The sequence below is a fragment of the Chiloscyllium plagiosum genome, unplaced genomic scaffold (assembly GCF_037043375.1).
Source record: "Chiloscyllium plagiosum isolate Xiang-an unplaced genomic scaffold, Cpla_swu_hap1 HiC_scaffold_8, whole genome shotgun sequence".
NCBI classification, from domain to species: domain Eukaryota; kingdom Metazoa; phylum Chordata; class Chondrichthyes; order Orectolobiformes; family Hemiscylliidae; genus Chiloscyllium; species Chiloscyllium plagiosum.
The window spans coordinates 1,787,299-1,813,253 of record NW_028270146.1 but is presented as its reverse complement, the minus strand read 5'-3'; the positions used below and the strand labels follow the sequence as shown (position 1 = coordinate 1,813,253).

The following is a 25,955-nucleotide window of genomic DNA, read 5'->3' as shown; positions in this document are numbered from 1 at the left end:
CTGCCTTCGTATCACAGTTGTTTCCGACTCCGGGTTTGTCACTCTCAATCTGAATGCCACATTCTACCATGTTATGGCCTCTGTTCCCAAGAGGATCTTTTATTTTGAGATAATTTATTAAACCTGGGCGGCACGGTAGCACAGTGGTTAGCACTGCTGCCTCACAGCGCCAGAGACCCGAGTTCAATTCCCGCCTCAGGTGACTGTCTGTGTGGAGTTTGCACATTCTCCCTGTGTCTGCGTGGGTTTCCTCCGGGTGCTCCGGTTTTCTCCCACAGTCCAAAAATGTGCAGGTTAGGTGAATTGGCCACGCTAAATTGCCCGTAGTGTTAGGTGCAGGGGTAAATGTAGGGGAATAGGTCTGGGTGGGTGCGCTTTGGCGGGTCGGTGTGGACTTGTTGGGCCGAAGGGTCTGTTTCCACACTGTAAGTAATCTAATCTAATCTAATTATATATATTAGCATTTCCAAACAAATCTGATCCCTAGATGTATCCATAATGTTATAAAACTGGTATGCAGGTACAGCATGGAATAAAGAGGACATTTTTGGCATTTTTTGCTTAAGGACTAATAAGTGTTGCTGCAACTCTACAAAACATTATTGAGACAGCACCTGGCGAATTGTGTACAATTTTGGTCCCTTACTTGAGGAGGGATGTAGTTGTATTTGAGGCAGTTCAGAGGAGGTTCTTTAGATTGATTCCAGAGATGAGGGGTTTATTCTATGAAAGAGATTGATTAGTGGAGTTTTGTAGAATGAGAGGAGATCTAACTGAGGTATAGAAGGTACTAAAGGGCATTGACAAAGTCGACTTAGAAAGGATGTTTCCTTGTGTGGGGCAATCTAGAATGAGAGGTTATAATTTTAGGGTAAAGGGAGCAGATTTAAAATAGAGATGAGGAGAAATTACTTCTCTCAAAATGTCACGAATCTATGAAATTCACTACCCCAGAGTGGAATGGATGCCGGTACTTTGAGTAAATTTAAGGAGGAGATAGATTTTTACAAGTAATGGGTTGAAGAGTAATAGAGAGCAGGCAACAAAGTGAAAAGTGGAATCTACTTGTGGATGTAATTGCAGAGTTTATGGAGATCCAATGGACATTGTTGATTTGGATTTTCAGAAGGTTTTTGACAAAGTCCACATAAGAAATTGCCGTGTAAAATTAAAGCACATGGAATTGGGGATAGTGTATTCAGATGAATGGAAAACTGGTTGGCTAACACGTACAAAGAGTAGAAATGAAATTTGATTGATCTTCAGCTTGCCCCCTTTACAGCAAGAACATCCTTTCTCAGATAAGGAAAGATAACAGTAAGTTTCTAATTAGCAGGCAGTGACTAGCCAGTACCAGAGGAATCAGTGCTTGGACTCCAGCTATTCAGAATGTGTATTAATGAGTTAGATGAGAGAAATGTAGCAGTTCCAAGGTCACAGACAACCATAAAACTGAGTGGCTGGGTAAGCTGTGAGGAGGATGCAGAGATGCTTCAGTGTGATTTGGACAAGCTGAGTATGTGGGAGGATGCATGGCAGTTACTGTTTAATGTGTACAAATGTGAGGTCACCCACTTTGGTAGCAAGGCAGATTATTATCTAAATGACTATAAATTAAGTGAGGGGAATGTGTAATGGTACCTGGGTGTCCTTGTATATCAGTCATTGAAAATAAGCATGCTGGTGCAGCAAGTGATGAAGAAGGTTAATATCATGTTAGTGTTTATAGCAAGAGGATTTGAGTATGAGAACAGAGTCTTGGTGAGACCACATCTGGAGTATTTGTGTGCAGCTTTGGTCTGTTTATCTGAGGAAGGATGTTATTGCTATAGAGAGAGTGCAGTGAAGATTTACTCAACTGATTCCTGGGATGGCAGGACTGATGTAAGAGGAGCAGTTCAATTGCTTCGAACAACATTTGGTGGAGTTCAGATGAATGAGGAGGGATCTCATAGAAACCTATTAAATCCAAACAGGACTACACAGGCTAGGTGCAGGAAGGATGCTCCCAGTGGCAGGTGACTGTAGAACTAGGGGCCACAGTCTAAGAATATGGGGTAAACCATTCTTAGGACTGAGATGTGGATAAATTTCTTCACCCAGAAAGTGGTGAGCCTAGGGAGTATGATACCACAAACAGCAAACCATTAGACCAAAAGACCTTAAGACATAGGAGTAGAAGTAAGGCCATTCGGCCGATTAAGTCCACTCTGCCATTTTATCATGGCTCATGGATGTTTCAATTCCACTTACCGCACTCTCTCTGTAGCCCTCATTCCTCTTATTAGCTCTCTCTATAGCAAGATCAAGAATTTATCAATTTCTGCTTTGAAGACATTCAACATCCTGGCCTCCACTGCGCTCCATGGCAATGAATTCCACAGGCCCACCACTCTCTGGCTGAAGAAATGTTTTCTAATTTCTGTTCTAAATTGACCCCCTCTAATTTTTAGGCAGTGCCCATGGGTCCTAGTCTCCCTGCCTAACAGAAACAACTTCCCAGCATCCACCCTTTCTAAGCCATGCATTACCTTGTAAGTTTGTATTAGATCTCCCCTCAACCTTCTAAACTACAATGAATACAGTCCCAGGATCCTTAGCTGTTCATCATATGTTAGGCCTACCATTCCAGGGGTCATCCGTGTGAATCTCTGCTGCGGTCCAGTGCTGGTATGTTCTTCCTGAGGTGTGGGAAAATTGGACACAGTATTCTAAATGGGGCCTAACCAGAGCTTTATAAAGTCTCAGTAGCACATCACTGCTTTTATATTCCAACCCTCTTGAGATAAATGACAACATTACATTTGCTTTCTTAACCACAAACTCAACCTGCAAATCAACCTTTACAGAATCCTGGACTAGCACTCCCAGATCCCCTCGTACTTTTGCTTTATGAATTTTCTCACCATTTAAAAAATAGTCCATGCCTGTATTCTTTTTTTCAAAGTGCAAGACATTTCCTGGACCACTCTCCTAAACTGCCTAAATCTTTCTGCAGCCTCCCCACCTCCTCAGAACTACCTGCCTGTCCACCTAACTTCGTACCATCACCAGAATGCCCCCAGCCCCTTCATCCAGATCATTAATATATCAAGTGAACAGCTGCAGCCCCAACACTGAACCCTGCGGGACACCACTTGTCATCGGCTGTCATTTCTAAAAAGAACCTTTTATCCCAACTCTCTGCCTTCTGTCAGACAGCCAATCCTCAATCCATGCCAGTAGCTCACCTGGAACACCATGGGCCCTCACCTTATTCAGCAGCCTCCTGTGAGGCACCTTATCAAAGGCCTTTTGGAAGTCTAGATAGACCACATCCACTGGGTTTCCCTGGTCTAACCTACTTGTCACCTCTTCAAAGATTTCTAACAGGCTTGTTAGGCACAACCTCCCCTTACTAAATCCATGCAGAATTGTTCTAATTTGACCCTGCACTTCTTAGAATTTAGAAATTTCATCCTTAACGATGGATTCTAACGTTTTACCCACTACCGAGTTTAGGCTAATCAGCCCATAATTTACCATCTTTTGTTTTGATTCTTTCTTGAACAAGGGGGTTGCAACAGTGATTTTCCAATCATCTGGGACTTTCCCTGAGTCCAGTGATTTTTGAAAGATCACAACCAACGCCTCCTCTATTTCTTCAGCCACCTCCCTCTGAACTCTAGGGTGTAGCCCATCGGGGCCAGGAGATTTATCGATTTTTAGACCTTTTAGCTTTTCGAGCACTTTCTCTTTTGTAATGGCAACCATACTCAACTCTACCCCTTGACTCTCCTTAATTGTTGGGATATTACACGTGTCTTCCACTGTGAAGACTGACACAAAATACTTATTAAGTTCTTCAGCTATTTCCTTATCTCCCATTACTAGCCTTCCTGCATCAATGTGGAGCGGCCCAATTTCTACTTTTGCCTCTTGTTTGTTTCTTATGTATTGAAAGAAACTTTTACTATAATTTCTAATATTACTGGCTAGCTTACCTTCATAGTTGATCCTCTCCTTCCTTATTTCTCTCTTTGTTATCCTGTGTTTGTTTTTGTAGCCTTCCCAATCTTCTGATTTCCCAGTGCTCTTGGCCACTTTATATGCTCTCTCTTTTTCTATTGTACATTTCCTGACTTCTTGACAGTAAGTGAACTCACTAGGCCATGTGGCGACTAACCCTCTAAAAAATTCAACTCAACTCGAACGTAGTCAAGAAAGGGTAATATTCAGCTCAAAGGCTCGGTCATCCCAATATGTCATTGGAAGAAGTTTCTATTCTATTTAGTCCTGGATGTCAGATAAACAGTCTCATTTAGAGAAATGCAGGAATTGAGAAAGGTGCTGGTGAGGTAAGGCTGTGTGTTGTCAGCAGACGTGTGGCCTGCATTTCCATTCCTGAGACGAGACAAGACTAGACCTGAGATAATTAACGGGTCTGCAAACCCGACTTGGAGCAAAGTACTCCAGATAGTTGAAGTTTTGTCCTGATGGAGTTAATGATAAGTGGATTTGGACCTTCTAACCTCAGGAAAGATTTGTTGGCAATAAAAGGAGCCGCTGGGTGAGGAAGCAGGCTGTGAACTATCATTAAAAGAACTAAAACAAAAGCCATCTCTCCAGCCCTCACCCTTCACACTCCCTCAGCTCCCCTCTACACTGTCCATTCTCTGTCCATGCAGCACCATGCCCTCCATGACCCCTTGTACTGTCCACACTTACCTATGGCCTACAACTGAGCTGTCTCTTGGCCTCATATCTTATACTAGTCAATGCATGATTACCCAACGTAATGAAACAAAGAACTGCAGATGCTGGAGAGATCTGAAACATGTTCAGAACTTGCTGGTGAAATTCAGAACAATTCTGATGAAGAGTCACCAGAATTGACACGTTAACTCTGCTTTCTTCCCACAAATGCTGCCAAACTTGCTGAGTTTCTCCAGCAATTTCTGTTTTTGTTTTCCACCAACCAACAAATGCCCCTTTTCCCATCCCATGCCAATGTGTAGCCCCTATGCTAAATTGGTGCAAACTCTTGCCTTCCTCTGCACCCCATCAACCATCTTTTCTTTGCACCATCGATGCCAATTCACACAGTATCCACCCACGGACTGACATCAGGACCTATGTGAAACAAGATGAAGTTCTAAGTATTTATTAACGATTACACTCATTCATAAAAAAAATCATTCACTCCCTTTTCATTCATTCAGGTGCTTAATCCATTATAAAAATAAGCATATTTAGAGATGTCAATCAAAATATGGGCCGATAGTTTGTCAAACAGGTCATGCATCACAAATCCCTTAATAAATGAAATAGCAAGAGCTGACTTTTATATTACATTACAGGTAATTATTTCAAAATATTAGAGGGCAGGCGAATTAATCACCATACTATTTTGACAGCTGCAATATGATTATCCCCTTATGCATGTTCATATCTGCTTCTAACAATCCCAAAGGACATCTTACTTTTCCCAAAGCTGTTCTTGGACCTATATTAAGGGTGACCTAATTATAATTAATATCTCTGGCAGCTTTACACCTTCGCCTAAAACGCGTGATGGCCACTGTTTTGATATCCAGTATTGGAATTGGATCTTCCTGAAGGCAGCACCACTTTAGCATGTGCATCTGCCACCATGGACCATGGATATAAAAACCATTTTGGCTAAGGTGGAGACCCTGTTTTGCATTATGAACAGTCAGACCTATGTTTTACATAATATCTCCAAAGGGAAGCATGTGAGTGAGAAATAAGAGGGGACCAAGGGTTGATCCTTTGGGACACCAGAGCTAATGGTGTAAGAGCAGGAAGACAAATTATACTCTGTCTATGGTTTGTGTAGATGAGAATAGAATCAAGCAAGTGCAGTCTCAGCATGATTGAGGAATATCGGAGCAGCCTGGTGTGATTCAGTGGGAATAGAGTCAAAGGAACTAGAGGTGGACAAGCTTTAATTAAGATAGAGCATGAGGAGAGACAGGAGAGTCCAGAGTTAAGGCAAGGGACCTTTAGACAAAGGTGCAGTGAGTAGGATAGGCTGGGGAAAGGGTACTCGGAAAAGGAAATGTGCAAGGGGAAGTTAGACTTGGGTTGAAGGTGCTGTGTAATACTGTTGTCTCCAGCGGTTACTGATATTCAGCGTTGTCTGTAGGTAGAGATGATTCAGTGCTATGTTTAAGATCATGTGGAGCTGTCACTGACTAATGAATGTTTGCCTTCCAGGTAACAGCCCGCAACATTTTGGCCGTACTACCATTGCAAATGTCCCTGCAGAGTGAGTGAACACTGGCTGGTGGTGGCCATTGACTGACCACCTTCCAATTTGTCCACCCCTCCCTTCCCTTCCCATCCAGTGCCTGCTAACCTGTTCCAATCTTGTTGCCATTCTCTCTGCTCTTCCGCCTCCCTGCCCACAGCACCCTGCACCTCAATTGCAATGTCCACACCCAAGCCCCATCCTCTCCATCCCTCAGGCTGCTCCTCTGTATGCCCCTCTTCCTCAGACCCACGTTCTGATTCCTCCTCTCATGTATGATTACACTTGTTTTCCAGTGATCGACTGCTCTGGTTACACAGTATCTTTGCACTTCTTTACTTCATAGTAACTGTGATCTGCATGGGTCATCATTCTCTGCAGCTGGATTACAAAGACAATGAAAAGGTGAGTTTCAAACAGATGAACAGCTTGGTCTTTTGGAATGGGAGACACGAGGGAGTGAAGAATTAGCAACAGTGCCTGAAGTTACAGTTTGAAAACTTCCAAGAGCCCAGCATTCTGGAACTGAATGCCAGAATTCCTCTCCTTACAAAAAAATCATCCAGTCCTTCCAGTCCTTCTATATATGGATTTTAGTAAGGCGTTTGATAAGGTTCCCCATGGTAGGCTACTGCAGAAAATACGGAGATATGGCATTGAGGGTGAGTTGGAGGTTTGGATTAGGAATTGGCTGGATGGAAGAAGACAGAGGGTAGTAGTTGATGGCAAAGTTTCTTCATGGAGTGCCGTCACTAGCGGTGTTCCGCAAGGATCTGTTTTGGGACCATTGCTGTTTGTCATTTTTATAAATGACCTGGAAGAGGGGTTAGAAGGTTGGGTGAGCAAGTTTGCGGATGATACGAAAGTCGGAGGAGTTGTTGACAGTGAGGAAGGATGTGGCAGGTTACAGCAGGATATAGAGAAGCTGCAGAGCTGGGCAGAAAGGTGGCAAATGGAATTCAATGTAGCTAAATGTGAGGTGATTCACTTTGGGAAGAATAACAAAAAGATGGGGTACTGGGCTAATGGTCGGATACTTGGTAGTGTGGATGAGCAGAGGGATCTTGGTGTCCATGTACACAGATCTCTGAAAGTTGCCACCCAGGTAAATAGTGCGGTGAGGAAGGCATATGGCGTACTGGCTTTTATTGGTAGAGGAATTGAGTTCCGGAGTCCTGAGGTCATGATGCAGTTGTATAAAACTCTGGTGCGGCCGCATCTGGAATATTGTGTGCAGTTTTGGTCGCCATACTATAGGAAGGATGTGGAGGCACTGGAACGGGTGCAGAGGAGGTTTACCAGGATGTTGCCTGGTATGGTAGGAAGATCGTATGAGGATAGACTGAGACACTTGGGGCTGTTTTCATTAGAGAAAAGAAGGTTTAGGGGTGGCTTGATTGAGGTGTACAAGATGATTAGGGGGTTAGATAGGGTTGACAGTGTGAACCTTTTCCCGCGTATGGAGTCGGGTATTACAAGGGGGCATAGCTTTAAATTAAGGGGGGGTAGATATAGGACTGAAGTTAGGGGTAGGTTCTTCACTCAGCGAGTCGTAAGTTCATGGAATGCCCTGCCAGCAGCAGTGGTGGACTCTCCCTCTTTATGGGCATTTAAGCGGGCATTGGATAGGTATATGGAGGATAGTGGGTTAGTATAGGTTAGGTGGGCTTGGATCGGCGCAACATCGAGGGCCAAAGGGCCTGTACTGCGCTGTATTCTTCTATGTACCCTGTAGTAATTAATTCCACAAACCTATTTGATGTAAAATGTTACTTAAATTACCTTTTTTCTTTTGACACTTATTTATCCCTTTCTTAAATACACTCAATAACTTATGCGACAATGACCTCCATAGACTCGCCACCCTGTGACTGAAGAAATTCTTTCTCATCTCAATTCTAATGGGTCGTCCCTTCACTGTGCCCTTGGGTCTTAGTTTCTCCTAATGGTGAAAACATCTTCTCCACGCTGATTCTTTCCAGACCTCTCAGTATTCTGGGTTTGTTGCTGAGAAAGCAGTGGACTGTGTTCATTGGGTGCTCGTTCTTTTTGAATATATTGTATAGGTGATTTTCATCTGCTCTTCATAGTTCCTCTGTGCTGTAGTGTGTTTCTATGAGCCACTACCAAAGAACGGGTACCTGATGAACGTAGTCCGCTAGTTTCTCAGCAACAAAGCTAAACAAGCAGACAAAACAAGTCCAGAAACCCTAGCCACTCTCCCCTACATCTCAAAAATGACTGCCCGACTACTCAGACCTCTTGGCATCATCAAACAAGCAAAACTAATATCATTTTCAAAATACCGTGCAAGAACTGTAATGAACACTAAATTTGACAAACAGGCAGAAAACTAGCCACTAGGATACATGAACACCAAATAGCCACAAAAAGACATGACCCTCTCTCACTAGTATCCTTACATACAGATGAGGAAGGATACCACTTCGACTGGGACAACACATCCAGCCTAGGACAAGTCAAACAGAGACACGCACGAGAATTCCTAAAAACGTGGCTCTCCAACCGGAACTCTATCAACAAACACACTGACTTGGACCCCATTTAACACCCTCTGAGAAAAAGAACAGAAAATGATGTCTTCACAGGAAATGATGTCATTCATCAGAAATTACATTGCCAGCCCAAGGAAATCTAAACACATAAATATAAAACGGGCCACACCACCAGTGCTTCATCCGGAGGCTCAGTGATGATGTTACTGTGTATGGTGACGAAACGTCTGAAAATAGACCTTCCAGCTCAGCGAACAAACCTATGTCCAGAATCTCAACCTGAGCTACAAGTCTTCTCAAAACTCGATAACTATATTCTGCGTTCTGTTCTGATTCCCTGATGTACTAAAGTAAGGTGTGATTTGTCAGGTTAGCACGCAAAACAGTACCTTTCACTGTATCTCGGTGTATGTGACAATAATAAATCAAATAAAATCATCTTCCCTGCTCAGCTACCCTTACAGACAGCTCTGGCCAGGTGCTATCTCGTGTCCTTGTAGTCACCTTTACTCAGTTGTAACATCGTTGCATCTGGTTCCAGCTTCTCCATCTCAAACTGCAGGGTGAATTGTATCATATTATGGTCACTGCCCCTTAGGGGTTCCTGAACCTTTGGCCTCCTAATCCAGTTTATCTCATTACATATCAACAAATTCAGAATTCCCTGTTGCCTACTGGGCTCCACCACAAGCTGTTTTCTTCCTGGTTCCCCATTTGAATCGAGGGGTTATTTTTGCTAATTTCAATCTCATGGGTGTATTTCCTGAATCTAGGGTCTGAAACTTGATCAGCCACCTCGGTTAAGACTCTAGAATGATGTCCATATGAACTTGGTAACTTGTCAGCCACAGTGCAGATCAAATGGCTGAGTACCACTACCCTCATGATTGTAATTTTGCTAAATTCATCTCCCCCTTCACTTTGTGTATCCTCCATAGTGAAGACAGAATCAAAATATTTGTAGATCTCATGTACCTTTTTTTTATTATCGACCATGAACTCCCCACTCTCACTCTCTGGAGGACCAACATTCATTTTACTAGCATTTTTCCATGTTGATTGCCAGTAGAAACTCTTGCTATCTGCTTTTACATTGGTAGCTAATTTCCTTTGAACCACTAGTTTCTTCCTCCTGATTAACCTTTTATTCATTCTCTTCTGGTCATCATTTCATGCCCATAGTTGCCCTTAACTAAGTTTAAATTGCTAGTCTTAGTCCCAGTCTTCTCCTGTTCAAACTGGAATTAAAGTTCAGTTATTTCAGTCGTTGCTATCTCAAGGAGCCTTAACGCTGGGGTCATTAATTAATTCTGTCTCATTACACAATACTGAGTCCAATATAACCTGCTCTCTGGTTAGTTCCAAAATGTGCTGTAAGAAACTGTCTTGAAAACATTTTAGGAACTTCTCAATTAAGCTGCTACTGAAATCTGATTTTTCAAATTTATATGTGGATTAAGATGATTTATGATTATTGTTGATCCTGTATTGTAATCACCCAGTATTTATTTTTGTGCACCTCGTCCTGAATTGTGGTCACTGTTAGGGGGCCTGTATACTACCTCCACTAGTGACTTGTTTCTCCTATTATTTCTGATCTCCAGACAAACCGTTTCTACATCCTGATTTCCTGAACCAAAGTCATCTCCAACTATTGCAGAAGTACCATCATTGATTAATAGTGCTAACCCATCACTTTTACCTAGTTTTCTGTTCTTCTTAAATGTCATATATCCCTCATTATTCAGGACCCAATCCTTGTTATCCTACTGCCCCATCTCTGTAATAACTATCATATTTATTTACTTCCCTGGGCACTATCCATTTATTTACTTTGTTTTAAACTTCAGTCTTCCCTGTCAGCAGATGTGTCTAAGGCCAAAGGGCATAATTTTAAGTGAGGAGTAACTGGTTAGAGAAGATCTGAGGAAAGTGCTTTCCATCCCGAGTGTGGTAGACGTATGGTACATGCTGCTTGAGAGGTTGGTAGAGGCTAGTACCCTTGAAACATTTAAGAAGCATATGGACAAGGACTTAAAATGCCAGGGCACAGGAGGCTATGGACTAAGTGCAGGGAAATGGAATTAGGATAGTTTAGTGTTTATTGGTTGGCTTGGACATGGTGGGCCAAAGGGCCTGTTTCTGTGCTCTATTATGCATATTCAGATGTAGAACCTTTAGTTTTTTTTCTGTTGTCTTTGTAATATCTAATTGTTGGTACAATGCTAGCTTTTTTTTCTCTGCCCTGCTTGCCATTCCCTGACCCTCATTTCCATATTACTGTTTTCCTGTCTGTGATCTACCACACCTTTCTACATTAGATCCCTTTCCGCTAGTATTTAGTTTTAAACCCTCACTCCTTCCCTTGTTATGCAATTTGTAAGAACGTGGTACAGCTCCCACTTTCCCAGGACGGGTGTCAGTGGCTCATGCGCTGGAACCCATTTCTCTCACACTAGGCTTTGAGGCACAAACCTAGCCTGTCCAACCTTTCATCATAAAATAAGGTGGGGGGGCACAGTGGCTCAATGATTAGCAATGCTACTTCACAGCGCCAGGTACACACGTTCAATTCCAGCCTAGGGCAACTGTCTGTGTGGAGTTTGCACATTTACCCCGTGTCTGCGTGGGTTTCCTTTGGGTGCTCTGGATTCCTCCCATAATCCAAAGATGTGCAGGTTAGGTGAGTTGGCCATGCTAAATTGCCCATAGTGTTCAGGGGTGTGTAGGTTAGGTGCATTAGTTAGGGGTAAATGTAGAGCAATGAGGTCTGGGTGGGTTACTCTTTGGAGGGTCGGTATGGACTTGTTGGGCTGAAGGGCCTATTTGCACACTGTAGGGATTCTATAAACCCTCTCAGGTATGAATCTGGCAAACCTTCCCTGAACAGCTGTCAAACCCTTACATTCTTCCTTAAATGAGGTAATCAATAATGTGCACAGTATTCCAAATGCACTCTGAGGCTTGGTTTGGTTTTGGAGATCCCTGGGGAGTTGGAGTTTTTGATGTGGCTAGCCTGGATCTGTGGGAATTTTGGTTTGGTGTCTTCTGGAGGATTCAAGTTTTCTGTATTCTAACTGTGGTATTTCTCCTCTGTAGGTGGCCAGAACACTGATGATCTCACAAATCCCAAAGGACATCACAGACACAAATCTCATTATTAAACATTTCCAGTGAGTAATAAAGTTCTATATTTGTTCATAACCAGAGCAAGGCCTGAACAGAGGTTGCTGAGAGTGTACAAGTGTGAGTTAGAGTATCCATGTGTTTGCAGTTATCTAGACTTTCATCGAGTTTCTTCAATAAAATCAGAAATAACTTGTTTATTGTAAACAAACTAAGTCTAAACTAAGTGGAAAATGTGGTGAGCTACTAAGCTACTACTTAAATTTAAACAATATACTCTTATTCCCCAACACATATTCATACAACGGATAAGACAATGCAGCTCTGCAGAGATCTTATGCATTTTAAAAAAGCAAATGAATAAACACCCTGAGGTGGTGAAGGCTCTGACTTCAAAGGAGAAATAAAAGTTGGACTCACACTGTCCAGTTGATTTCCAGTCATCACCATCACAATGTAAGATCGCCGGCATCTTCCAACCAGAATTAAAAACCAAAAAAACTGTGGGTGCTGGAAATCAGAAACAAAAACAAACTGCTGGAAAATCTCAGCAGGTCTGGCAGCATCTGTGGAAAGAAATCAGAGTTAATTCTTTAGAATGAAGAACAAAGGTTCTGAAGAAGGGTCACTGGACCTGAAATGTTAACTCTGATTTCTCTTCACAGATGCTGCCAGACCTGCTGAGATTTTCCAGCAATTTCTGTTTTTGTTTCTTCAAACCAGGCTTCAGTTCAGATGAGAAATAATTAGAAATCTTGATATTTGACTTCATCAGGTTCTTACAATATTTCAGCCATGAGACATCTTTACAGCTGATCCTGATTTAGGGTTTTCTGCTGTTTTTCAGAACAGTCAGAGACTGAACTCTCAAGTCTGGAGGACTTTCATCAACTGACTCACCTAGGCCAGTTGGAAAACACAGTAACTGGAGTCCAGAGGCTGTTCCTAAACAGCCTTCAGCACAGGGACCCTTCCACGAATTGACCTAGTAATTAAACAATAAAACTGGATGTAGCTGTCGGCCTTTCTGCCCTTTGAGCCTGTTCCATTCAATATGATCATGGCTGATCGTGTATCTCAACATCATAGTTCTGCTTTCTCTCCATACGCATTGGTGCCCTTAATTTTAAAAAAAATCATTAATCTCTTTCTTGAATATATTTAGTGACTTGGCCTTCACAACCTTCTGTGGTGTGAAGGACTGCAAAGAAAGACCTTTGCACATATGTGCCCACTTTGGTTCTTGAGGGGCGCTAATCTCTCTCTAGTTACTCTTTTTCCTTTAATATACTTAAGGAATCTCTTTGGATTCATCCTAATCTTCTCAACCAAGGCTATCTTGTGCCCCCTTTTCACCCTCCTGATTTGCTTCTTCAGTAAACTCCTGTATTTCCTATACACCTCCTGAGATTCCCTTGATCCCAGTTCCCTAGTCCTGAGACATGCCTCCTTTTTTCTGGTCAAAGCCTCAATATCCCTTGTCATCCAGGGTTCCCTGTCAACCTTGTCCTTCAACCCTCACAGGAACATGTAGACCTTGAATTCTAGCTATCTTACGTTTAATGGCCTCCCACTTGCCAAAGGTCCCTTTACCTGCAAACAAACTATACCAATCAACCCCTGCAAGCTCCTGTCTAATTTCATCAAAATTCTTTTAGCTCCAGTTTTGAACTTGAATCTGTGGAAACATCAAACAATGATTAGTTGGGGTCTGTGATTTTGTGCTTTTGTGCCTGCGTGACTGAGACAGATATTTGTTCAGGTTCATTCACTGTATTTCTGTGGTATTCCAATGTACTGGATGAGTTTTTAGTAAGAAGTTACCAAAGTTTTGCAAAGTGGAATGAAATATTGTCAGCTTCTGATATGGCGGTTTCTCTTGTTTCAGTGAAGCGTACCCCAGTTGTACGGTGACAGATGTGCAATTCTGCTTTGATGTTCGAGCATTGATGAAACTGGACTCTGAAAGGTATCAAACTATATGTGCTGAACATTGACAAGAGCTGACCACTGAATCCATAGCAAAATACTGCACATGCTGAAAACCTGAAATGAAAACACAAAATACTGCAAATATCCAGCAGGCCAACAGACCAGTTGCTGTATGTTTCTGTTTTTTATTCCAGTATTGTCACCCCACTGGCCCACACATTCTGGAAATTATTCTTTCCCCATGACAGGTCAACCAGACACCTTCCTCCATAAAAAAACCTATTAGACCCCTTCCTCCCTGAAAGTGAGCATGTAAATGGTGAGGAGGTGAAATCGTATGTGAGTCTTCCCAGTTTGAGGATTTGAGTACAGAAGCAGGGATGTCTTACTGCAATTATAGAGTGCCTTAGTGAGACCATGCTTGAAGTACTGTGTGCAGCTTTGTCTCCTTATCTAAGGATGGATGTTCTGGGTAAAGAGGGATTACAACATAGCATTACCAGACTGATTCTTGAGATGGTGGGAATTCTCAATTCATTTTTAACAGCCTAACCAGTTTTATTTGTGGATATGAGAATAATATTACTTAGCGTTTCTCTGAGATCCTTTGCATTCTTTTAAACTCCAGTGAATACAGTCCAAGCTCTCTTCAATGTCAGTACCACAAACTTTTGCCCAATCTATGTGCAGATTAAAGTCACCCATAATTGCAGCTGTGCCTTTATTCTAATTTCCTGTTTTTTGCCTTCCCCAATGTCACTACTACAGTTTGGGGTCTATGTACAACCCTCACTCCTATCTGCCTCTTTGGTTTTTTGAGCTCTACTCATACACATTCCACTTCACCAGAGCTAATATCCTTCCTCAAATTATTATAATTTACCTTTCAACCAACAACGCTACCCACCTCCTTTTCCTTTTTGTTGGTCCTTCGAAAAAGCTGAAATCAGTTCCCATCGCTGGTGACCTTATAACCTTTATAAATCCCAATTATATCATATTGTTCATATCTGTTTGTGTGATTAATTCATTCACTTCATTGAGAGTGCTCCATGCATTAAGATATAAGGCCTTAAGTCTTGTCTCTTTAACATTCTCGGCGCCCTTCATATTATATGCAACAACATGTTATTTGCTGCAAATGGAGGCCGCTGATTCACGAGGTAAGTCTTTAAGAGAGAAGTATATCTTCCTCGCAGCCTCCAGTCTGCTCTCTCACCACTCCCACTGCTGCAGATGGATGACTTACCAGGGGAAAGCCACAGCAGCCAGGTTTCTGGCTCTGTGACTCAGAAGGGAAGGGGGAAGAATAGGAAAGCAATAGTGATAGGAGATTCAATGGTGAGAGGAACAGACAGGAAATTCTGTGGTCGCAAACGAGACTCCCGGATGGTGTGTTGCCTCCTGGGTGCCAGGGTCAGGGATGTCTCAGATCAAGTTTACAGAATTCTTAAGGGGTGGGAGAGCAGACAGAAATCAGTATTTACTGTGAAAAAGGAAGCAATGGAAGATATAGAATTAAGGGAAATAGATGGTGACATCTTGAAAAATGTCCATATTACAGAGGAGTAAGTGCTGGATGTTTTGAAACACAAAGTTGGATAAATCCCCAGGACCTGATCAGGTGTACCCGAGACCTCTGTGGGAAGCTAGAGAAGTGATTGCTGGGCCTCTTGCTGAGATATTTGTATCATCGGTAGTCACAGGTGAGGTGCCGGTAGACTGGAGGTTGGCTAACGTGGTGCCACTGTTTAAGTAGGGCGGTAAGGAAAAGCCAGGGAACTATAGACCAGTAAGTCTGACACGGTGGTGGGCAAGTTGTTGGAGGGAATCCTGAGGGACAGGATGTACATGTATTTGGAAAGGTAAGGACTGATTATGGATAGAGATCAGAGTGGTGCTGGAAAAACACAGCAGGTCAGACAGCATCCGAGGAGCAGGAAAATCAACGTTTCAGGCAAAAGCCCTTCATCAGGAATGGAGGCATGGAGCTTCCAGGGTGGAGAGATAAAATCCCCCTGATTAGGGATAGTCAACAAGGCTTTGTGCATGAGAAATCATGTCTCACAAACTTGATTGAGTTTTTTGAAGAAGTAACAAAGAGGATTGATGAGGTCAGAGCAGTAGATGTGATCTATATGGACTTCAGTAAGGCATTCGACAAGGTTCCATGGGAGACTGGTTAGCAAGGTTAGATCTCACGGAATACAGGGAGAACTAGCCATTTGGATACAGAACTGGCTCAAAGGTAGAAGACAGAGGGTGGTGGTGGAGGGTTGTTTTTCAGATTGGAGGCCTGTGACCAGTGGAGTGCCACAAAGATTGGTGCTGGGTCCACTACTTTTTGTCATTTATATAAATAATTTGGTTGCGAGCATAAGAGGTACAGTTAGTAAGTTTGCAGATGACACCAAAATTGGAGGTGTAGTGGACAGCGAAGAAGGTTATCTCAGATTACAACAGGATCTGGACCAGATGGGCCAATGGGCTGAGAAGTGGCAGATGAAGTTTAATTTAGATAAATGCTAGGTGCTGCATTTTGGGAAAGCAAATCTTAGCAGGACTTATACACTTAATGGTAAGGTCCTAGGGAGCGCTACTGAACAAAGAGACCTTGGAGTGCAGGTTCATAGCTCCTTGAAAGTGGAGTCGCAGGTGGATAGGATAATGAAGAAAGCATTTGGTATGCTTTCCTTTATTGGCCAAAGTATTGAGTACAGGAGCTGGGAGGTCATGTTACAGCTGTACAGGACATTGGTTAGGCCACTGTTGGAATATTGCGTGCAGCTCTGGTCTCCTTCCTATCGGAAAGATGTTGTGAAAGTTGAAAGGGTTCAGAAAAGATTTACAAGGATGTTGCCAGGGTTGGAGGATTTGGTGTATAGGGAGAGGCTGAACAGGCTGGGGGTATTCCCTGGAGTGTCGGAGGCTGAGGGGTGACTTTATAGAGGTTTACAAAATTATGAGGGGGATGCATAGGGTAAATAGACAAAGTCTTTTCCCTGGGATGGGGGAGTCCAGAACTAGATGGCACAGGTTTAGGGTGAGAGGGGAAAGATATAAAAGAGACCTAAGGGCAATGTTTTCTCGCAGAGGGTGGCACATGTATGGAATGGGCTGCCAGAGGAAGTGGTGGAGGCTGGTACAATTGCAACATTCAAAAGGCATTTGGATGGATATATGATTGGGAAGGGTTTGGAGGGATATGGGCCGGGTGCTGTCAGGTGGGACTAGATTGGGTTGGGATATCTGTTCGGCGTGGACGGGTTGGACCAAGGGTCTGTTTCCATGCTGTATATCTCAATGAGTATGATTCTTTGTTGTGGTATACATCAGTACCAATAACGTAGGTAGGGAAAGGGAAGAGAACCTGAAAAGAGAATATAGGGAGTTAGAAGCTTGAAGGCAGGATAAGCAGAGTCGTAATCTCAGGATTACTACCAGTGCCACAGGCTAGTGAGGCTAGGAATAGAACGCGAGTAAAACTGAACACATGGCTGTAGGGCTGGTGTCGAAGAGAGGCCTTCAGTAATGTGGATCATTGAGATATCTTCTGGGCAAGGTGAGACCTATACAAGAAGGACGAGTTGCACCTGAACTGGAGGAGCACCAATATCCTAGGCAGGTTTGCCAAAGCTCTTTGGGAGGGTTTAAACTAGATTGGTAGGGGGTTGGGACCCGGAGCTATAGATCAGATGATGGAGTAGGTAGTGAAAACCCGATACAGCGTGCAGAGAGTCTGTGAGGATGGACAGTGAGTTGATAGGGCAAAGGTGCAGTTAGTGTGATGGGTTGAAGTGTGTCTATTTTAATGCAAGAATAATCAGGAATAAGGGTGATGAACTTAGAGCATGGAGCAGTATTTGAAACTATGATGCTGTGGCCATTACGGAGAGTTGGATATCATAGAGGCAGGAATGGCTGTTGGATGTTCCAGGGTTTAGATGCTTCAAAAGGAATGGTGGGGCAGGTGAAAGAGGTGGGGGAGTGGCATTAAAAATCAGGGATAGTCTCACAGCTGCAGAAAGGGAGGTCAAAAATAGGCAGGAGGCTGGAAGTACACAACAAGCCAGGCAGCATCAGGAGGTGGAGAAATTGACATTTCGGGTGTAACCCCTCTTCAGGACTCTTGCAGAAAGGGAGGTCGTCGAGAAGGGTTTGTCTACATAGTACGGGTCAAAGTCAGAAACAGGAAAGGAGCAATTGCTTTATTGGGAGTTTTCTACAGCATACCACCCCCCCCCCCCCCTCCCCTGCCAATAGCATCAGAGACACAGAGGAGCAGATTGGGAGGCAGATTTTGGAAAGGTGCAGAAGTCACAGGATTGTTGTCATGGGTGACTTTAAACCTCCCTAATAATGATTGGAACATCCTTAGTTTAAATAGTTTGGATGGAGCAGTTTTTGTCAGGTGTATCCAGGAAGGATTCCTGACTCAATATGTGGGATTGGCTGACTAGAGGGAAGGCCATATTGGATTTGGTGCTTGGTGAGAAACCAGGCCAGGTGTCAGATCTCTTGGTGAGAGAGCATTTTGGTGATAATGATCACAACTCCCTGACCGATACTAAATTCCTGGAGAGGTATATGGGCAGATGTTACGGGAAAGATTTTAATTAGATGAGGGGGAATTATAATGCTATTAGGCAGGAACTGGGGCACCTAAATTGGGAACAGATGTTCTCAGAGAATTGCACAACAGAAATGTAGAGGTTATTTAGGGAGCACTTGCTCTTAGTCCTGGACAGCTGTGCCCCACTGAGGCAAGGAAGGGATGGTAGGGTGAAGGAACCTTGGGTGACAAGGAATGTGGAACATCTAGTCAAGAGGAAGAAGGAAGCTTACTTAAGGTTGAGAAAGCAAGGATCTGACAGGGGTCTAGAGGGTTACAAGGTAGCCTGGAAGGAACTGAAAAATGGACTTAGGAGAGCTCAAAGGGGACATGAAAAAGCTTTAGTGGGTAGGATTAAGGAAAACCCTAAGGCACTTATGTGAGGAGCAAGAAGATGGCCAGAGTGAGGGTAGGGCCGATCAGGGAGATTGATGAAACTTGTGCCTGGAGTTGGAGGAGGTGGGGAGGACCTTAATGAACACTTTGCCTTGGTATTCACTCAGTGAAAGGGACCTTGACGTTTGTGAGGGCAGCATGGAACAGACTGATATGCTCAAACATATTGATGTTAAGGAGGAGAATGTGCTGAAAATTTTGAAAAACATTAGGATAGATAAGCACCCTCGGCTAGATGGGATATCTCCAAGGTTACTACAGGATGTGAGGGAAGAGATTACTGCGCCTTTGGCGATGGACTTTGCATCCAGTGGAGTAGTGCCAGATGTTTGGAGCATAGCAAATGTTATTCCCTTGTTCAAGAAAGGGTATAGGGATAATCCCGGGAACTACAGACCAGTCAGTATTATGTCTGTGGTGGGCAAATTATTGGAGAGGATTTTGAGAGACAGGATTTATAATTACTTGGAAAACCATAGTTTAATTAGAGATAGTCAGCATGGCTTTGTGAGGGGCAGGTCATGTCTCACAAGCCTTATTGAATTCTGTGAGGATGTGACAAAACACATTGATGAAGGTAGAGCAGTGGATGTGGTGTACACGGAATTTAGCAAGGTGTTTGATAAGGTTCCCCATGATAGGCTCATTCAGAAAGTAAGGAGGCATGGGATACATGGAAGTCTGGCTGTCTGAATACAGAATTCGCTGGCCTACTGAAGACAGAGTGTGGTAGTAGATGGAAAGTATTCAGCCTGGAGTTTGGTGACCAGTGGTGTTCCGCAGGGATCAGTCTGGGACTTCTGCTCTTTGTGATTTTTAGAATTGACTTGCATGAGGAAGTAGAAGGTGGATTTATAAGTTTGCCGATGACATGATGGTTGGTGGTGTGGTGGACAGTGTGGAGGGCTGTTGTAGGTTGTAATGGGACATTGACAGGATGCAGAACTGGGCTGATAATTGGCAGATGGAGTTCAACCTGGAAAAGTGTGAAGTGACTCATTTTGGAAGGTTGAATTTGAATGTAGAATACAAGTTTAAAGGCAGGATTCTTGGCATTATGGATGAAGAGAGGGATCTTGGGGTCCATGTCCATAGATTACTCAAAGTTGCCACCCAGGTTGATAGGATTGTTAAGAAAGAGTATGGTGTGTTGGCTTTCATTAGCAGGGGGATTGAGTTTAAGAATCATGAGTTTATGCTGAAGCTCTGTACAGCCCCGGTTAGACCACACTTGGAATATTGTGTTCAGAGAGGGTGCAGAGGGGATTTACCAGAATGCTGCCTGGACTGGAGAACATGTCATATGAAGAAAGGTTGAGCGAGCTAGGGCTTTTCTCATTGGAGTGAAGAAGGATGAGAGGTAACTTGATAGAGGTGTACAAGTGTTGAGAGGCAGAGATAGAATGGATAGCCAGAGACTTTTTCCCATGGCAGAAATGTCTATCATGAGGGGCATAATTTTAAGGCAATTGGAGGAAGGTTTGGGGGAGATATCGGAGATAGGTTCTTTACACAGAGAGTGATGGGTGTGTGGAATGCACTGTCAGCAGTGAGAGTAGAGTCAGATACATTAGGGACATTTAAACGACTCTTGGATAGGTACATGGATGCTAGTAAAATGAAGGGTATGTAGGTTAGTTTGATCTTAGAGTAGGAGAAAAGTGCGGCACAACATCTATGTACTATGTTCTAACACCACTGGTTACAGATCTCCAGTCAGAAAAACACGCTTCCACTGTTACTCTCTGTCTTCTATGACTAAGCCAGTTCTGTACCCATTCTACCATCTGGCTGAGCTCATTTCCCAACACCAGGTCTAGTATGACCCCTTCCTGAGTTGGACTATTTACACCGCCCCGTGGCCCAACATTTCAACTCCCCCTCCCACTCTGCCGAGGAGATGGAGGTCCTGGGCCTCCTTCACTTCCGCTCCCTCACCACCAGACATCTGGAGGAAGAACGCCTCATCTTCCGCCTCGGAACATTTCAACCCCAGGGCATCAATGTGGACTTCAACAGTTTCCTCATTTCCCCTTCCCCCACCTCACCCTAGTTCCAAACTTCCAGCTCAGCACTGTCCCCATGACTTGTCGGGACTTGTCCTACCTGCCTATCTCCTTTTCCACCTATCCACTCCACCCTCTCCTCCCTGACCTATCACCTTCATCCCCTCCTCCACTCACCCATTGTACTCTATGCTACTTTCTCCCCACCCCCACCCTCCTCTAGCTTATCCCTCCACGGTTCAGGCTCACTGCCTTTATTCCTGATGAAGTGCTTTTGCCCGAAACATTGATTTCGCTGTTCCTTGGATGCTGCCTGAACTGCTGTGCTCTTCCAGCACCACTAATCCAGAATCTGGTTTCCAGCATCTGCAGTCATTGTTTTTTACCTCTATTTACATAGTACTCTGGAAAACCCTTCTGGATGCTCCTTACAAATTCTGCTCCATCCAGACCTCTAACACTAATTAAATCCCAGTCAGTGTTGGGAAAATTAAAATCTCCTATAACCACCACCCTGTTGCTCCTACATTTTTCCATGATCTCTCTACATATTTGTACCTCTATCTCACACTCGCTGTTGGGAGGCCTATAGTACAGCCCCAACATTGTTACCGCACCCTTCCTATTTCTGAGCTCTGCCCATATTGCTTCACTGTTCGAATCCTCTATATTGCCCTCCGTCAGCACAGCTGTGATATCCTCTCTGACCAGTAATGCAACTCCTCCAGCCCTTTGCCTCCCCTCTCTATCCTGCCTGAAGCATCGATATCCTGGGATATTTAGTCGCCAATCATGCCATTCCCTCAACTAAGTCTCAGTAATAGCAATAACATCATACTGCCAGGTACTAATCCAAGCCCTAAGTTTATCTGCCTTACCTACTATACTTCTCGCATGAAAATAAATGCACCTCAGACCACCAGTCCCTCTGCATTCATCCTCTGCTCCCTGCCTACTCTTCCCCTTAGTCATGCTGACTTCATTACCTAGTTCCTTACAGGCTTTCGTTACTCTCTCCTTACTGTCCACTAATCTCTTCATTTGGTTCCCATCCCCCTGCAACATTAGTTTAAACCTTCCCCAACAGTGTTAGCAAAAGCACCCCCAAAGACATTGATTCCAGTCAGGCCCAGGTGTAGACCATCCAATTTGTAATAGTCCCACCTCCCCCAGAACTGGTCCCAATGTCCCAAAAATCTGAACCCCTCCCTTTTGCACCATCTGTCAAACCAAGCATTCATCCTGCTTATTCTATCATTCCTACTCTGACCAGCATATGGCACTGGTAGCAACCCTGAGATTATCACCTCAGAGGTCCTACTTTGTAACTTGGTTCCTAACTCCCTAAATTCTTCATGTAGGACCTCATCCCATTTATTACCTATACTATTTGTTCCCACATGCATCACGATAACACACCCTACCCCTTGAGAATTTTCTGCAGCCGATCCGAGACATCCCCGACCCGTGCACCTGGAAGGCAACCTACCATTCGGGAGTCTCGTTTTCGATCATAGAACCGCCTATCTACTCCCTTTACAATTGAATCCCCTATGACTATAGCCCTGCCACTCTTCTTCCTGCCCTTCTCTACAGCAGAGCCAGCCATGGTGCCATGAACTTGGCTATTGCTACCTTCTCCTGGTGAGCCATTTCCCCCAACTGTGTCCAAAACTGGAGACCTGTTTTGGAGGGAGATGACAGCAGGCACACCTGCACTGTCTTCCTGCTCTTTCTTGGCCTTTTGGTCACCCATTTCCTTTCCCCCTCAGCAATCCTAATCTGTGGTGTGGTTGAAGTTTCAGTAGGGGATTACTTTGGGAATAGTGATCACAATTCCATAAGTTTTAGAATACTCATGGACAAGGGCTACTAGACTAGGTGGGATTGAGGTTCACAAGGAAGAGGTATTAGAAATCCTGCAAAGTGTGGAAATAGATAAGTCCCCTGGGCCGGATGAGATTTATCCTAGGATCCTCTGGGAAGCCAGGGAGGAGATTGCCGAGCCTTTGGCATTGATCTTTAAATCGTCATTATCTACAGGAATAGTGCCAGAAGACTGGAGGATAGCAAATGTGGTTCCCCTGTTCAAGAAGGGGAGTAGAGACAACCCTGGTAATTACAGACCAGTGAGCCTTACTTCAGTTGTTGGTAAAGTGTTGGAAAAGGTTATAAGAGATAGGATTTATAATCATCGAGAAAAGAATAATTTGATCAGGGATAGTCAGCACGGTTTTGTGAAGGGTAGGTCGTGTTCACAAACCTTACTGAGTTCTTTGAGAAGGTGAGAGTAAACCAGTTGATGTGGTGTATATAGATTTTAGTAAGGCATTTGATAAGGTTCCCCATGGTAGGCTACTGCAAAAAATACGGAGGTATGGCATTGAGGGTGAGTTGGAGGTTTGGATTAGGAATTGGCTGGCTGGAAGAAGACAGGGTAATAGTTGATGGTAAAGGTTCATCTTGGAGTACAGTTACTAGCGGTGTTCCGCAAGGATCTGTTTTGGGACCATTGCTGTTTGTCATTTTTATAAATGACCTGGAGGAGGGGCTAGAATGTTGGGTGAGCAAGTTTGCGGATGATACGAAAGTCGGAGGAGTTGTTGTCAGTGAGGAAGGATGTGTCAGGTTACAGCGGGATATCGATAAGCTGCAGAGCTGGGCAGAAAGGTAGCAAATGGAGTTCAATGTGGGTAAGTGTGAGGTGATTCACTTTGGGGTAAGAGTAACAAAAAGATGGGGTACTGGGCTAATGGTTGGATACTTGGTAGTGTGGATGAGCAGAGGGATCTTGGTGTCCATGTACACAGATCTCTGAAAGTTGCCACCCAGATAAATAGTGCGGTGAAGAAGGCATATGGTGTACTGGCTTTTATTGGTAGAGGAATTGAGTTCCGGAGTCCTGAGTTCATGGTGCAGTTGTATAAGACTCTGGTGCGGCCGCATCTGGAGTATTGTGTGCAGTTTTGGTTGCCATACTATAGGAAGGATGTGGAGGCACTGGGACGGGTGCAGAGGAGGTTTACCAGGATGTTGCCTGGTATGGTAGGAAGATCGTATGAGGAAAGGCTGAAGCACTTAGGGCTGTTTTCATTGGAGAAAAGAAGGGTTAGGGGTGACTTGATAGAGGTGTACAAGATGATTAGGGGTTTAGATAGGGTCGACAGTGAGAATCTTCTTCCACGTATGGAGTCAGCTATTACGAGGGGGCATAGCTTTAAATTAAGGGGTGGTAGGTATAGGACAGATGTTAGGGGTAGATTCTTTACTCAGCGAGTCGTGAGTTCATGGAATGCCCTGCCAGTAGCAGTGGTGGACTCTCCCTCTTTATGGGCATTTAAACGGGCAATGGATAGGCATATGGAGAATAATGGGCTCGTGTAGGTTAGGTGGGCTTGGATCAGCGCAACATCGAGGGCCAAAGAGCTTGTACTGCGCTGTATTTTTCTATGTTCTATGTTCTAAAATATGGAGGAATGGGATTGTGGGAGATATAGCAGTTTGGATCAGTAATTGGCTTGCTGAAAGAAGACAGAGGGTGGTGGTTGATGGGAAATGTTCATCCTGGAGTGCAGTTACCAGTGGTGTACCACAAGGGTCGGTGTTGGGTCCACTGCTGTTCGTTATTTTTATAAATGACCTGGATGAGGGCGTAGAAGGGTGGGTTAGTAAATTTGCAGACGACACTAAGGTCGGTGGAGTTTTGGATAGCTACAAAGGATGTTGTAGGTTACAGAGAGACATAGATAAGCTGCAGAGCTGGGCTGAGAGGTGGCAAATGGAGTTTAATGCAGACAAGTGTGAGGTGATTCACTTTGGTTGGAGTAACCGGAATGCAAAGTACTGGGCTAATGGTAAGATTCTTGGTAGTGTAGATGAGCAGAGAGATCTCGGTGTCCATGTACACAGATCCTTGGTATGGAGGGAAGGTCTTACGAGGAAAGGCTGAGGGACTTGAGGCTGTTTTCGTTGGAGAGAAGAAGGTTGAGAGGTGACTTAATAGAGACATATAAGATAATCAGAGGGTTAGATAGGGTGGACAGGGAGAGCCTTTTTCCAAGTATGGTGATGGTGAGCACGAGGGGGCACAGCTTTAAATTGAGGGGTGATAGATATAGGACAGATGTCAGAGGTAGTTTCTTTACTCAGAGAGTAGAGTAGTAAGGGTATGGAATGCTATGCCTGCAACGGTAGTAGATTCGCCAGCTTTAAGTACATTTAAGTCGTCATTGGACAAGCATATGGATGTACATGGAATAGTGTAGGTTAGATGGGCTTCAGAATGGTATGACAGGTCGGTGCAACATCAAGGGCTGAAGGGCCTGTACTGCGCTGTAATGTTCTATGTTCTATGAAGATGAGAGTGGTCCTAAAGGAAGAGCTAAACTGGGGGAAGGCCAACTATACCAAATTTCGGCAGGAGCTGGGGAGTGTAGATTGGGAGCAGCTGTTTGAGGGTAAATCCACATTCGATATGTGGGAGGCTTTTAAAGAAAGGTTGATTAGAGTTCAGGAGAAACATGTTCCTGTGAAAATGAGGGATAGAAATGGCAAGATTAGTGAACCGTGGATGACAGGTGAAATTGTGAGACGAGCTCAGAGGCAAAAGGATATGTACATAATGTCGAGGCGACTGAAGACAGACGGAGATTTGGAAGAATATCGGGAATGGAAGACCAATCTGAAATGAGGAATTAAGAGGGCTAAAAGGGGTCATGAGATATCCTTAGCAAGCTTAAGGAAAACCCCAAAGCCTTTTATTCATATATAAGGAGCAAGAGGGTAACTAGGGAAAGGCTTGGCCCACTCAAGGACAAAGGAGGGAAGATGTGAATGGATTCAGAGAAAACAGGTGCGATTCTTAATGAGTACTTTGCATCAGTATTCACCGAGGAGAGGGACATGCCAGATGTTGAGGTTAGGATTAGATCTTTGATGTGTTTGTTGATGGACATCGACCTGGACCCAATATACCAACCACTACAGCGGACAGCTGAAACTGACAACCGGAACCGGCAGGGACAGACCACTATAAACACCAGAGGAACATCAAAGAAGCACTTCGCAGGAGGCTCCCAAGCACTGATGATGTCGCCTAGCAGGGGACGAAACCT

General features: G+C 43.9%; 1 protein-coding gene across 6 annotated transcripts in view; it reads left to right on the top strand.

The window, feature by feature from the left end:
- tmem63c (transmembrane protein 63C) overlaps positions 1–25,955 on the top strand; it is a 310,233-nt gene that overhangs the window by 100,975 nt on the left and 183,303 nt on the right. For 5 of the 6 annotated variants that reach the window (XR_015757812.1, XM_043701473.2, XM_043701470.2 and 2 more), the window contains 4 exons: positions 6,220–6,271; positions 6,550–6,658; positions 11,869–11,942; positions 13,784–13,864. Coding sequence is in view for 5 of the 6 variants with exons in the window: in XM_043701473.2 (XP_043557408.1) it covers positions 6,220–6,271; positions 6,550–6,658; positions 11,869–11,942; positions 13,784–13,864 (316 nt within the window). In the remaining variant the exon portion in view is untranslated. The remainder of the gene's footprint in view (positions 1–6,219; positions 6,272–6,549; positions 6,659–11,868; positions 11,943–13,783; positions 13,865–25,955) is intronic. The other variant, XM_087989521.1, reaches the window with a different exon arrangement.